Source organism: Miscanthus floridulus, chromosome 11 (genome assembly GCF_019320115.1).
Source record: "Miscanthus floridulus cultivar M001 chromosome 11, ASM1932011v1, whole genome shotgun sequence".
NCBI lineage: Eukaryota > Viridiplantae > Streptophyta > Magnoliopsida > Poales > Poaceae > Miscanthus > Miscanthus floridulus.
Window position 1 is genome coordinate 66,561,848 of NC_089590.1, and position 13,760 is coordinate 66,575,607.

The 13,760-nt window shown below is 45.3% G+C and overlaps 1 protein-coding gene across 2 annotated transcripts; it reads left to right on the forward strand.

Annotated features, from left to right (window-relative positions):
• Nucleotides 1–7,315: 7,315 nt before the first annotated feature.
• LOC136491077 (putative wall-associated receptor kinase-like 16) lies at nt 7,316–13,497 on the forward strand. 2 transcript variants are annotated; one of them, XM_066487291.1, is made up of 4 exons: nt 7,316–7,448; nt 10,598–11,534; nt 11,681–11,827; nt 11,909–13,497. In XM_066487291.1, the coding sequence occupies exons 2-4, from the start codon at nt 10,619–10,621 to the stop codon at nt 13,099–13,101; spliced, it is 2,256 nt and encodes a 751-aa protein (XP_066343388.1). In that variant the 5' UTR covers nt 7,316–7,448; nt 10,598–10,618; the 3' UTR covers nt 13,102–13,497. The 2 variants fall into 2 exon arrangements, with proteins under 2 accessions (XP_066343388.1, XP_066343387.1); XM_066487290.1 differs by having other exon boundaries at nt 11,900–13,487.
• Nucleotides 13,498–13,760: the final 263 nt, after the last annotated feature.

Below are 13,760 nucleotides of genomic sequence, written 5' to 3' on the forward strand. Positions count from 1 at the left end.
AGAGCAAAAGTGCATGAACAAGAAGTCACAAGCTAATGTATCCTTCATTAAGCTTGATTCTTTCTATGTACTTACAAAGGGTGCAAATGGTGTAAAGGCTAAGTTTGTTGGTAAACCATGGATGGGCTCAAAGAAGAAAGCCATTTGGGTACCAAAGAGCTTAGTGACTAACCTTCAAGGACCCAAGCAAGTTTGGGTACCTAAAAAGAATTAATCTTCTTTTGTAGGTTAATTACAAAGCCGGAGGAAGGCATTGAGTTCTTGATAGTGGGTGCACTCAACACATGACCGGTGATGCAAGAATGTTCAACTCAATCAACACCAATGGCAATGATGGTTATGATAATATTACATTTGGTGACAATGGCAAAGGCAAGGTCAAAGGACTTGGTAAGATTGCAATATCCAATGACATGAGCATATCCAATGTGTTGCTAGTAGAGAGCTTGAACTTCAATTTGCTATCCGTGGCTCAATTGTGTGATCTTGGATTCAAATGCATATTTAGGGTAGATGATGTAGAGATCATAAGTGTAGATGACTCTAATTTGATCTTCAAAGGCTTTAGATACGAGAATCTATACTTGGTTGATTTCAATGCTAGTGATGCTAGATTATCTACATGCTTGTTCACTAAGTCTAGCATGGGTTGGTTATGGCATAGAAGGCTTGGTCATGTTGGAATGAAACAATTAAATAGATTGGTTAAGCATGACTTGGTTAGAGGCTTGAAAGATGTAGTGTTTGAAAAGGATAAACTTTGTAGCTCTTGTCAAGCCGGCAAACAAGTTGGAAACACCCATCCCAAGAAAAGCATGATGAGCACTAGTAAAGCATTTGAGTTATTGCACATGGACTTGTTTGAGGCAACACAATACACTAGCATCGGTGGAAACAAATATAACTTTGTGATAGTGGATGATTACACTAGATACATATGGGTATTCTTTCTAGTGGATAAAAGTGATGTATTTGCAACATTCAAATCATTTGTCAAAGGCATTCACAATGAGTTTGAAACAACCATCAAGAGAGTTAGAAGTGACATTGGTAGTGAGTTCAAAAACATTAGAACTGATGAGTTATGTGATGAATTTAGAATTAGACATCAATTCTCGGCCAAGTACACTCTACAATCAAATGGCCTTGTTGAGAGGAAGAATAGAACACTCATTGATATGGCAAGGTCTATGCTTAGTGAGTACAATGTGAGTCAATCCTTTTGGGCCGAAGCTATCAACACGGCTTGCTATTGTAGCAACCGCCTCTATTGTCACCCATTGAAAGAGAAGACACCAGATGAACTCTTAAATGGTAGAAAGCCCAATATTGCATATTTTCGGGTCTTTGATTGCAAATGCTATATCTTGAAGAAAGGCACAAGATTGGGCAAGTCTGACAAGAAATGTGATGAAGGATTTTTACTTGGTTATTCCACTACAAGCAAAGCATATAGAGTTTGGAATTTGGATAGTGGTACTCTTGAGGAAGTTCATGATGTTGAATTTGATGAAACCAAGGGTTCACAAGTAGAAAACGAGAACTTGGAAGATGTTAGAGGCATTCAACTTTCAAATGCCATGAAGAACATGGATATTGGTGAATTGAGGCCTAGGAAGTGAATGATGATGAAGATGATCAAGTGCAAGTGCTCTCTAACTCAAAAATGCAAGATGATGCAACTCAAGCTAGCACAAGTGGCTCTCATGATATTGATCAAGATCAAGTGGCTAGTACATCATCTCAACCAAATGATCAAACAAGTGCAAGCAATCAAGTTCCAATGCTCCAACCAACAAATATTGCAAGGGATCATCCATTGGACACTATCATTGGTAATATTTCAAGAGGTGTACAAACAAGATCAAGATTGACTTCATTTTATGAGTATTTCTCATTTGTGTCATCCATTGAACCAAAGAAGATAGATGAAGCATTGAAGGATATTGATTGGGTGAATGCTATGCATGAGGAATTGAATAACTTCACAAGAAATTAAGTATGGAAATTAGTGGAGAGATCAAAGGGACTCAATGTGATTGGAATCAAATGGGTCTTTAGAAACAAGCAAGATCAAGATAGGATAGTAGTAAGGAACACAGCAAGATTGGTAGCACAAGGCTATACACAAGTTGAAGGTCTTGACTTTGGAGAAATATATGCCCCGGTTGCTAGATTGGAAGCAACTAGAATCTTGCTAGCCTATGCTTGTGCCCACAACATCAAACTCTATCAAATAAATGTTAAGAGTGCATTTCTCAATGGCTACATCAATAAAGAAGTATATGTTGAGCAACCTCTTGGTTTTGAAGATGATGAGAAGCCCAACCATGTGTACAAGCTGAAGAAGGCATTGTATGGATTGAAGTAAGCACCTAGAGCATGGTATGATAGATTGAGGGACTTCCTACTCTCTAAAGGGTTCACAATAGGCAAGGTTGAAACCACTCTTTTTATCAAGAAGATTGGAAAAGATCTATTTGTGTTGCAAATCTATGTTGATGATATCATATTTGGATCAACCAATCAAGATTTTTATGATGAGTTTGGAAAGATGATGGCTAATGAGTTTGAGATGTCCATGATTGGAGAGTTAAGTTACTTCCTTGGTCTTCAAATCAAGAAATTGAAGAATGGTACATTTGTATGTCAAGGCAAGTATACCAAGGACATGATCAAGAAATTTGGCATAAGTGATAGCAAAGCCATTAGTACACCAATAGAAACAAATGACAACTTGGATAGTGATGCAAGTGGCAATATGGTGGATCAAAAATTATATCGGTCTATGATTGGAAGCCTACTCTATGTGACGGCATCAAGACCGGATGTCATGTTTAGTGTATGCATGTGTGCAAGATTTCAAGCCTCACCAAGAGAAAGTCATTTGAAGGCTATAAAGAGAATATTGAGGTACTTAAAGCATATACAAAATGTTGGTTTGTGGTATCCCAAAGGAGCAAAGTTTAAGCTAGTTGGTTACTCCGACTCAGATTATGTGGAATGCAAGGTTGAAAGGAAAAGCACCTCGGGCATATGTCAATTATTGGAAAGATCACTTGTTTCATGGTCATCAAAGAAGCAAAATAGTGCTACATTATCAACCGTCAAAGCCGAATACATATCCGCCGGTAGTTGTTGTGCACAAATACTTTGAATGAAGGCCACTTCGAGTGACTTTGGAATCAAGTTCAAGAAAGTGCCATTGCTATGTGATAATAAGAGTGCAATCAAGTTGACCAACAATCCGGTTCAACATACAAGAATAAAGCACATTGATGTCCACCACCATTTCATAAGAGATCATCAACAAAAAGGGGACATTTGCATTGAGAGTGTAAGCACCGAAGATCAACTTGCCGATATATTCACCAAGCCATTGGATGAGAAAAGGTTTTGCAAGCTAAGGAATGAGTTGAGCATATTGGATTTCTCAAATATGTGTTGATGCATCCCTCCACTCATATGACATGCCTCTCCTTCGAGCAATCAAAGGTAAAAGTTGATTGGCATGGCATACATCCTTGCTAAGGACATGTTTAGTGCATCTAGATATTTTTCACATTTATTAGGCTCATTCATAAAAATCAAATAAATTTGATGATTGTATGGTACCACTATTGCTTGTATGCTTAATTTGATCTAGTGGTAGCATATGATATGTTTGTGGGCTTGTAAACCTAGTGTTTGATCTAGAAAATAAGCTCTAAGTGTTTAACTCAATATGGTACAAGATAACTCTTATTTGGAGGTGTGAATAAACTTGTCCTTGTATCAAACCGAGTTAAATATATTTGGCAAATAATCTAGATTGGACCAAATTTGGGAAAATGATCCTCACCCCATTGATTGACATTGATAATCTCAACCTATCTACATTTTTAACCTTTGTGGTCATTGATGACAAAAGGGAAAAATAGTGTACAAAGATAGTGAAAAAGACAACAAAGGGTGATAGGGGAGAATTTGACATAGGGGGAGAAATATGACAAAGAAAAGGGATCAATTAAAATTTTGAGCACACAAGTAGAGGGAGCAAGCTCATGAACTTATATGGTGCATTTGAATGTGCATTTCATATGTTTTTTTGCAAGGCACAAGTTTTAAATTTCAATATCCATGCATATGTGATATATGCTAGTTGTATGTTTGAATGATGAAATGAAAATCTTGCATGTATAGGTTATCTAGTGATTTTATTTCCAAGTATTTCTAAGTGGTATCTAGCTAATTATGGTGCTAAGGATGGTATAATGGTGCACTCTAATTGGTATCACGCTTCAAAGGTCCATCTTTTATACCTTAGCATCATTTGGTAGACATTGTCTCCTATATTTCCTATCTAAGCATATGTGCAAGCTACAATCCAAACTCTTAGCACATATGTAGGGGGAGCCACTGCTACCATTTGGAGTTCATGAAACTTGTCCATATCCTTTTACACATAGTAAATATACTTGGGCAAGCAACATGGATTCAATTAAATTTTAATTCATATCTTTGTATAAGGGTTGTCATCAATTACCAAAAAGGGGGAGATTGAAAGCTCTAGTTTGGTTTTGGCGAATTGATGAAACCCTAAGTGCTAACCTAGTTTATCAAGTGATCATGAGATAGGTAGCACATTTCAAATAGTGAAGCAAATAAATATCATAACATGATGATGGTGATGTCATGGTGTTGATCAAGTGCTTGGACATGAAAATAAGAAAGAGAAAAACAAAAAGCTTAAGGCAAAGGTATAAATTGTAGTAGCTATTTTGTTTTGATGATCAAGACACTTAGAGAGTGTGATCACATTTAGGATTGATAGTCGTACTATTAAGAGAGGGTGAAACTCGTATCGAAATGCGGTTATCAAAGTGCCACTAGATGCTCTAACTCATTGCATATGCATTTAGGATATAGTGGAATGCTAACACCCTTAAAAATGTTTGTGAAAATATGATAACATATGTGCACAAGGTGATACACTTGGTGGTTGGCACATTTGAGTAAGGGTGAAGAAAATAGAAGTGAAAAGGAGTTGGTCACGCTGGTCACAAAGTGACCGGACGCTGGTCTCAAAGGGACCGGTGCGTCCGGTCAATTGTAACAGCGAAGACGCCGACGTCGGTCTTCGACCGGACGCTGGGTCTCAGACTGACCGGACGCTGGAAGGCTGCGTCCGGTCCAACTGACGTGGCAGCACAGTGATTAGGGTGACTGACCAGACGCTGGCTGTGTCCGGTCAAGGGCGACCGGACGCGTCCGGTCGAAGAAAATCATTTCTAGATGCTTACTGGAAACGACCGGACGCTGGGGGTTCAGCGTCCGGTCACTTTGTACTGCAGCGTCCGGTCAACAGATGACCGTTAAGATCATGCGAACAGTATTCGAAGAGAGGGGACACGTGGCGTGTATCGCGTGACCAGACGCTGAGGACCAGCGTCTGGTCAATCTGACCGGAGCGTCCGATCACCCCGCGTTGTGCCCAGTGAATGGGTATAATGGCTCTATTTCGTGGGGGCTTCTATTTAAGCTCTATGGCCGGTTCAAGCTCACTCTCTTGACCATTTGCATTGACATAGCATCCTTGTGAGCTTAGCCAAAGCCCTCCCACTCATCTCCATCATTGATTCAACATCTTTGTGAGATTGGGAGTAAATCCAAGTGCATTGCTTTAGTGTTTGCATCTAAAGGCACTTGGTGTTCGTGTTTCGCTGCGGGATTCGCTTGTTACTTTTGGTGGTTGCCGCCACCTAGACGGCTTGGAGCAGTAAGGATCGTTGAGCGGAGGGTGGTGATTGTCTCCGGCTCCGATCGTGGTGATTGTGAGGGGTTCTTGACCTTTCTCCGGCAGAGAGCCAAAAGGTACTCCAGTGGATTGCTCGTGGCTTGTGTTATCGTCATCTTGTGTTGGTTGTGTGGCACCCTATTGAGGGTTTAGCGTGTGATGCCAATTAACGCGTGAACCTCAAAGTGAGTGAATCACCACAACGAGGAGTAGCTTGCCAGCAAATAAGTGAACCTCGATAAAAAATCATTATGTTCATTATTTGATTTAGAGATGATCGGTCTTCATTGGTATTTGTCGACGGAATATCGTCAGCTGGCCGTGATTGTGAACGGGGTTGCGTGCGCTCGCGGCCTACTCTCTGGCCTGGTGCTTGTGGGACCGCTTGCAGTGCAGATGCGTGGCGGGGGGACACAGGACGGCGGCGGATGCCATGGGAGTATCGGAGTTGGACGCTTCTTGACTTCCATCAGCGGAGCAGGACAGACGGCGATTTTCTTTCGGTTTTCACGGCTGGAGGTCGACCTGTGTTTGACGTACAGCTAAAACACGGCGGCACTGGATCTCGGCTGTCTGGCATTGCAGCGTATCCAGTTGGCTTATTGTTAACTCGTTTTCAGATTAGTGTATATAAGCGGGGTTTGCATCGTAGCTTGCCCACTTGCATTCTGCGTCATCAGTTCGGACTCGCAGGAGTAACATGGGTCATATCATATCATATCCTATCCTTTGGGTGCACGTACAGTACCACCACACGACCTGGAGTACTGTACTTGGTTGTCATACAGTACCTGCTCTGTTCCATTGTCATACAGTAGAGTCTTCAGTTGAGCTGCGAGGTCTTGTGTATGGGCTTCAGATCAAAGACTGCAGTCGGAGATGCCATCACAAACCTAATCGTGAACCGAGATAATTTCTCAGTGACTGAACAACAAAAACCAGTGCCCCACGATGCATGCCAAGGGAGCCCGAGCGCGACGCTCCCCGTCAGCTTCGTCGGAGCACCTGTGGAGTGCGGGCACAGGCAGCAGCAGCCATGCCAGGCAGGCCAGCCGCTTTCGTTCCCGGCCCCGGGTCACCGGGCATCCGCCGATGTTGACACACTTCCTGCGGGGGTCATTTGTGGCCAAGTAGAGAAGGGCAGCGACGTATCAGACCCGGACAGGCGGAGCGACGGCATCCCGGACAGGGCGGAGCGCGGGAGCGGGGATGGAGACCGATCGCGCACGCCTCCTCTGCTCTCCCTCGCGCGTCGCGCTCAGGCGGTCGTCCGACTGGGTTTCGTCAGCTGGCCGTGATTGCTTCAAAGTTCCAGCGCTGTCACCCTCAACACAGGATTCCAGGAAGATTCCAATGTCAGCTGGGCGCTGTCACCCTCAACACGAGGCGTGATTATTCCAGCTCAATTATGAATTTATGATAGCAAAACAACTCTTCACCCTCAACACAAGGCTGTGTGCCTGTGTCTAGACCCGTTCCCTACGACTCTGGGTTACATTACGCAAGATGTGTTCTTAACTTCTTATATACTCCAGCACACAGACAGGGCTACAGGGGTGTTCGCTTGTTATTACCAGAACAAATAACTGAAGCAATCTCCGTAGGTCAGAGTGCTATAGGCGTCCAGCCGTCCAGGGGCAGGGCAGAGCTCTCAACTAATAAATATCCAAAGGTACGCTTTCAAATCGCTTGGTATTTCAGGCTAGTTAGTTACTACTGACTTTATCCTCCACAGTTTTGTTTGTCATCCCTATTCCCTAGTATAATAACTTCTTTTATTATCTGCATGCATGCCTGAAGGTGTTCATGCTTCATTTTTTTTTTTTTTGAGATGTTTCATTGTTTGGATCTCAACACTACGCGAGAGAGACGGATACTCATATGTTCCTAGCAGCCTTGGTCTTCAGATGTAACTTGCGCCCCTTGCAAGACATTGTTTGAAAAATCAGCTTTAAACAAGATCGTTTCAGATTTTTTGTAGGCATTCGCTTGAGCAACTCCCTCATCCGCCAGAAAGTCCTGAACGAAATGTGTAGGAAATGTTATACTCCCTTCTTTCACAGAAGATGCAATTCTTGTTTTTTTAGGAGTCAAAGGTTTTGCGGTTTGATCAAAGTTATATACCATTAAATTAGTTATATGAAATATATATAGTAAACCTAGTCGGAGACATAAATGATAATACTGTTCACTATAAATTTGATCAAAGCTAAGCTAGTTTGACTTGTACAAATCTCATAATTGCATTCTATTGTCGATAGAGAGAGTAAGATTTTAAAGGGAGACTTAACTTATATACACAGTAGATTTGATGTGACTATGGCCCCGTTCGCTGGTCTGAAACTTGGCTGAAAAACACTGTTCCGACTGGTTTGTTGTGAGAGAAAAACACTGTTCGGCTGGTTTGATGAACAGTAACATGAGACGGAATCCAGCCGGCTGGCTGGTCTGGTTCATACCAGCGAACGCAGCCTATATTGTGGTTACCTAACGTCCTAAGAGCTCTCCAAAGATTTCCAAAACACTATGCCAATCCAGTACTTTTGGCCAGATTGAAAAACACATCTCAAACAACTCCCAACTATAGCTCCTAATCTTTTGCCACATGGAAACTGACCCCGCGCGCTGAAAAACACGTGCACTCGCGTTCGCGCGGAAAAATACTCGCGGCATCAGCGCGGTGATGACCCGATAACCACTAGCACTCGAGGCCTCCCTGATGCGACGAAGGCCAGGAACCGTGGGTTGTCACAGAGCCACTGGGCCCTGCACGCGTCATAGTCTATGGTCAGGCCGAGCGAGTATGGTGGGTCCGTCAGCTGGCGCAGAGGCGGGAGCTGTCGTCGCTCCTCATCATCGTCCGTGCCCGGGGCCAAAAGCGGTGGTGCCGGCAACGGTGGCGGCGGCGATGGCCGTGGCACTGGCTATGCTGGCGGCGGCTTATCTTTAGGTGCAATAGATAGAGCCTCGCGGTGGTCAAACTCGATGCGCACGGCACGACGGGGAAGAGGAAGAAGACGGGGAGGACCAGAAGGGCAAGCAAACGATGCAGCTGGGCTCGTCGGTAGGCCGCAATGGGTTGCTCTGTCGTCGTCGACGACGAAGTGGAAGGAGCTTCACCTGCCTGCACCGTACACTTGGTTGCTAACTTGCTGGTTTGACGCTACACTGCACCTGCACTGTAAGAATACTTCGGCAGTAGCCCCAAATCAGGGCTCCTATTTTCGATTTGGGTGCCCATCCCTATTTTTTGTTGGCCTAAATTTATGCGTCCATTACAGTAGTGGCACCCAAACGAAGGCCCCCCAAATTCCTTTCCTCCCTCGTTCTCTTTTCTTTTTTCCTTCGCATTCTGTGGATTTGCTGGCCAGGGGAGGAGTCGGCGATGGGAGGAGAGGGAGCCGGCAGTGGCCACCACCGACGCCGCCAAGCCCGTGCCCCCGCCCTCTACGAATCCGTCTGCTGACGACGCCATGGACGCCGACCCCGCGCCGCCCGCGGGGGAGGAGGAGGCCACGCCGTAGAAGCAGTAGTCGGAGAAGAAGCGGGTGGCCGGAGGAAGATGGGCGAGGTGGTGTCCAGCAAGGAGAGCAAGATGGTCGAGAGCTCGCCGTGAATCTGGTTATCAGAATTCGCTGCCGCGCTACCGGAGCTCGCTATCGCGCGGGTGAGGACTTGCGACTGCACCCGTCGGCAGTGGAGGGAGCTTCGGGGCGCCCTGCCGTGAGATCCATAGATGTCGCGCCTATAGGGAAGGACCTGCGACTGCGTGGGGAGAAGCCACGCTCGGGTGCTGCCGGCGCGTAGGAGAAGCCACGCCTCGGAGGAGGCCGCGCTCGGAGAAGGAGTTCCCACAGGGGCCGAGGCTGGAGATCTCGCCGGTGGCGGTTGACTGATGGGTGAAAGGTCAGCACGGATGGTCCCACGGATGAGGTCAGCCGTCGCGAGGAAGAGGACTCAGATGGAGGGGAGTCATTGGAGGAAGGGGAGGAGCCGCCGGAGGGTGGGGAGGAGCAGCACCCGCGTGGAAGGAGGGGCAGAGTAGCGCCCGCACAGAGGGAGAAGGCCAGCACGCGTCGGATGGGGGCCCGATGGGAGCCCCAGGAATTGGGTCGGAGGGTGGATTTGGGTGTCCACCCAAATTCGGGGCCCTAGTAGCTAGGGGCATGCTGGAGCAAAAAAAAAATTTTGCCTGAGCCTCCATATTTAGCTATGGGGGCTCAAGTAGGGGCCATGTTGGAGATGCTCTTGTGATGGAGATCTAGCAACGTCGCCACCTGGTTCGTCGTGTATGGTATGGAGAGTGGACTTCCGAAGTTTGTGCGCTGTTGTGGGGTGGGTTTAGAGGAGGAGAGGCGAGATTGGACGGCGGCGGCAGTGAGGCCATGGCCGCGTTCGGGAGAGAGGCGACGTAGGCGGAGAGCACTATCTCCTGCAAAAGAAAACCTGCCGTCATCAAGAAAGTTTTGTGTGGGACAAGTTTTTGATATTTTTAGAAGTGATTTTTTATAAATTGTTGGAGAAACCCTTCTTTGATGCTCCAATACTTTTTAGCGACTTGAAAAACTTAATGATTTTATGAATAAATTTTTGGATACTCTTGGAGATGCTGTAACCTTCCTCGGGTCAGGGAAATTCATATCTTCGACTTCAAGGGCCAAGATATAATTTGGGTACATCATTAACACAAAAGAACACTACAGTTATGTTTTGGTTCTTCTCACAGCGCACGGGTTGGGATTTTTTAGAAGTGCACAGAACAGAAATTTATGGTTCACCGATTTAGCTGACCGTTGCAATATCATGGTTTCTACTTTCTAGCTGTATATCCGGCCAAGGAGTATGGAAGCGCGGCCTGTACAGCTTGGCCTTTTCTGTCTTCTGCTTCTGTTGGTGGCACAGGACGCCCCTGCCGTTTCGGTTCCTAGCCCTGAATGCCAAAGGCAGTGTGGAGGCGTGGACATCCCTTACCCGTTCGGCATCGGTGACAACTGCTCGCGTGCACGAGGCTTCAACGTCAGCTGCCTGGATGTTCTTCAGGATGGCGTCTACAAGCCATACCTCACTGGTGATGAATTTGAGGTGCTCAACATTTCCTTGATTCATGGCACGCTCCGGATGATGAACAGGATCTCAACATCCTGCTACAACTCTTCCGGTCTCATAGAGAATGCTCAATGGGGTCTCAACGGAAGTTCTAGTCCCTATCGGTTCTCTGACGTCCACAACAAGTTCACTGTCATCGGATGCAACACCCTTGCCTACATCTCGGACAAGAGCGGCACAGGCTACCAGAGCGGCTGCGTCTCGACGTGCGGCAATGTGTCAGACTTGGTAGACGGTTCCTGCTCCGGCCAGGGCTGCTGCCAGACAGCGATACCCAGGGCGATGGGCTATTACAAAGTCGGCTTCGACAGCAATTTCAACACAAGCAAAATCTGGAGGTTCAGCCGATGCAGCTACGCCGTGCTGATGGAGGCGGAGGCGTTGAACTTTAGCACATTATACATCACCACGACCAAGTTCAACGACACAAACATGGGACGAGCACCCGTGGTGCTTGACTGGGCTATAAGTAGGGACTTGGCTATAAGAGATGGGACGACGTCGTGTGAGGTCGCCAAAAGGAATGAGACAGGCACTTACGCGTGTCTCAGCACCCACGGCGGGTGCGTGGAATCCCCCAACGGGCCAGGGTACCTGTGCAACTGCTCCAAAGGGTATGACGGCAACCCATATCTCCCAGATGGATGCAAAGGTACGAATTTGACTTCGTTCTAAAATGTTCAAGTAGTCAAGTGTGCGTGCATAATATCTTCCATATCTCATCCAATGACTTAGCTCTGTAGCCTCTCTATCTATCAATTGTGTACTATCGCACTTAGTTCTTGCCACTTTCTGCAGATTACAATGAATGTAGAGACGTATCGTCATGCCCCTCAGGCAGCATCTGCCACAACACAATAGGAGGATACCGGTGTTCGTGTCGAGCGGGAAGGAAGTTTTCTGAGCAAAACAAAACATGTGACCCTGATACTGGCCTCATCATAGGTAAGGCCCTCAGCTAGCATCAAATGGAAGTTTTCTAACAAGACAACGCTCTTATCTGATGCTGTTATGCAGGAGTTACAGTTGGCTTTCTTGTTCTCGTGATTTTCTCCTTCTTTGGATACATGATTCTTCAAAAGAGAAAACTGAACCAAGTTAAACAAGAACATTTTCAACAGCATGGAGGCGTGCTCTTGTTTGAGAGGATGAGATCAGAAAAGGGTCTTGCTTTCATTGTATTTAGTGAAGCTGAACTTATACAAGGCACAGACAACTACGATAAGAGCAGAATAATTGGAAAGGGAGGCCATGGGACAGTCTACAAAGGGATAGTTAAGAACAACATGCAGGTTGCAATTAAGAGATGTGCACTGATCGACGAAAGGCAAAAGAAGGAATTTGGTCAAGAAATGCTAATACTGTCCCAAATCAATCACAAGAACATTGTCAAACTCGTGGGTTGTTGCCTTGAGGTGGAAGTTCCGATGTTAGTCTACGAGTTCATCCCTAATGGCACACTATTCGAGCTTATCCATGGGAAGAACCAAGCACTGCAAATATCTTTCAGCACCCTGTTAAGGATTGTTCATGAAGCAGCCGAAGGACTCAATTTCCTACACTCGTATGCATCTCCTCCAATCATCCATGGTGATGTGAAGAGTGCCAACATCCTACTTGATGGTAACTACATGGCGAAAGTGTCAGATTTTGGAGCCTCCATACTAGCCCCATCCGACAAAGAGCAATATGTCACAATGGTTCAAGGTACTTGTGGATACCTCGACCCTGAATACATGCAAACATGCCAACTGACAGAGAAAAGTGACGTCTACAGCTTTGGTGTTATCCTTCTTGAGGTCCTCACTGGCCAAGAGCCTCTCAAGTTGGATGGACCTGAGATGCAAAGAAGTTTGTCGTCAAATTTCTTATCCGCTATGAAGGAGAACAATCTTGATGCGATCTTGCCGAGCCACGTGAAGGGACAAGAGAGCAATGAATTGATCAGAGGGCTTGCAGAGCTAGCCAAGCAATGCCTGGACATGTGTGGCAGCAACAGACCATCAATGAAGGAGATCGCCGATGAGCTCGATAAATTGAGGAAGCTTTCACTGCATCCTTGGGTACAGATTGATGCAGAGATGATAGAGACTCAAAACCTTCTTCTTGGTGGAACATCGACTGCTAGCTTTGAAATAGAAGCCAGTACAACTGGGTATCCTACACAAGAAGGTGAGAACCTGCCCATGAACCCAAGAAGTTCGTACTATGCTAGGTGAATAGCATATGTTGTGGTGTATTCCATTGAAACTTCTACTTCTGGGACATCTGCGAGCTAGTTGTTGTACTATCTAATGTGTATATAATGTTACAGACACAAAGCTCTGCCTATCTTTACCCATTCAAGTATGTATATGTGCCCAGAACCTCTGCAACATATAATACTCCATGACAATAAATTTTATAAGTTGTTTCTTTAGATAAGTTTATACGTCTGAAACATTATCACATGTCAATACTCGTAATTTAATTTGTAGCATATTATGTTTTTATAAACAATACTACTATACATAGAATTATTCAATGTAGAAAATACATTCAACATCTTAAGTGCCTAGGTGTGTATTAATGATTGTTATGTGATTGTAGTAATTAATGCCGGTGTTATGTACCGGCAATAACATGGGGAGTACGTCTCATCAACGGACCTTAAACTTGTCCCTCATTCTCATTTCGGTCCCGGTACCCTTAAAATACATTTTACCACCATAAACTTGCTAATTGTACTATATGAGGCCCAAATCTTAGAAATTGCATTAAACCGCCCATGTGGCATGCCGACTGTCCCGAGTTCTCATCCAAGTAAATGTCACGCGGTGCGACACGACGGGGTCAGCTACGGCCATGTGCAAAGCCACAGCCAAGCTCTACTTCTCGC

Bases quoted from the DNA above. Each gene is read 5' to 3' on its own strand.
- LOC136491077 (XM_066487290.1), top strand. From the start codon at position 10,619: ATGGAAGCGCGGCCTGTACAGCTTGGCCTTTTCTGTCTTCTGCTTCTG. The intron at 11,535-11,680 runs GTACGAATTTGA...CACTTTCTGCAG, and splicing joins TCTCCCAGATGGATGCAAAG to ATTACAATGAATGTAGAGAC. The intron at 11,828-11,899 runs GTAAGGCCCTCA...GCTGTTATGCAG, and splicing joins TGATACTGGCCTCATCATAG to GAGTTACAGTTGGCTTTCTT.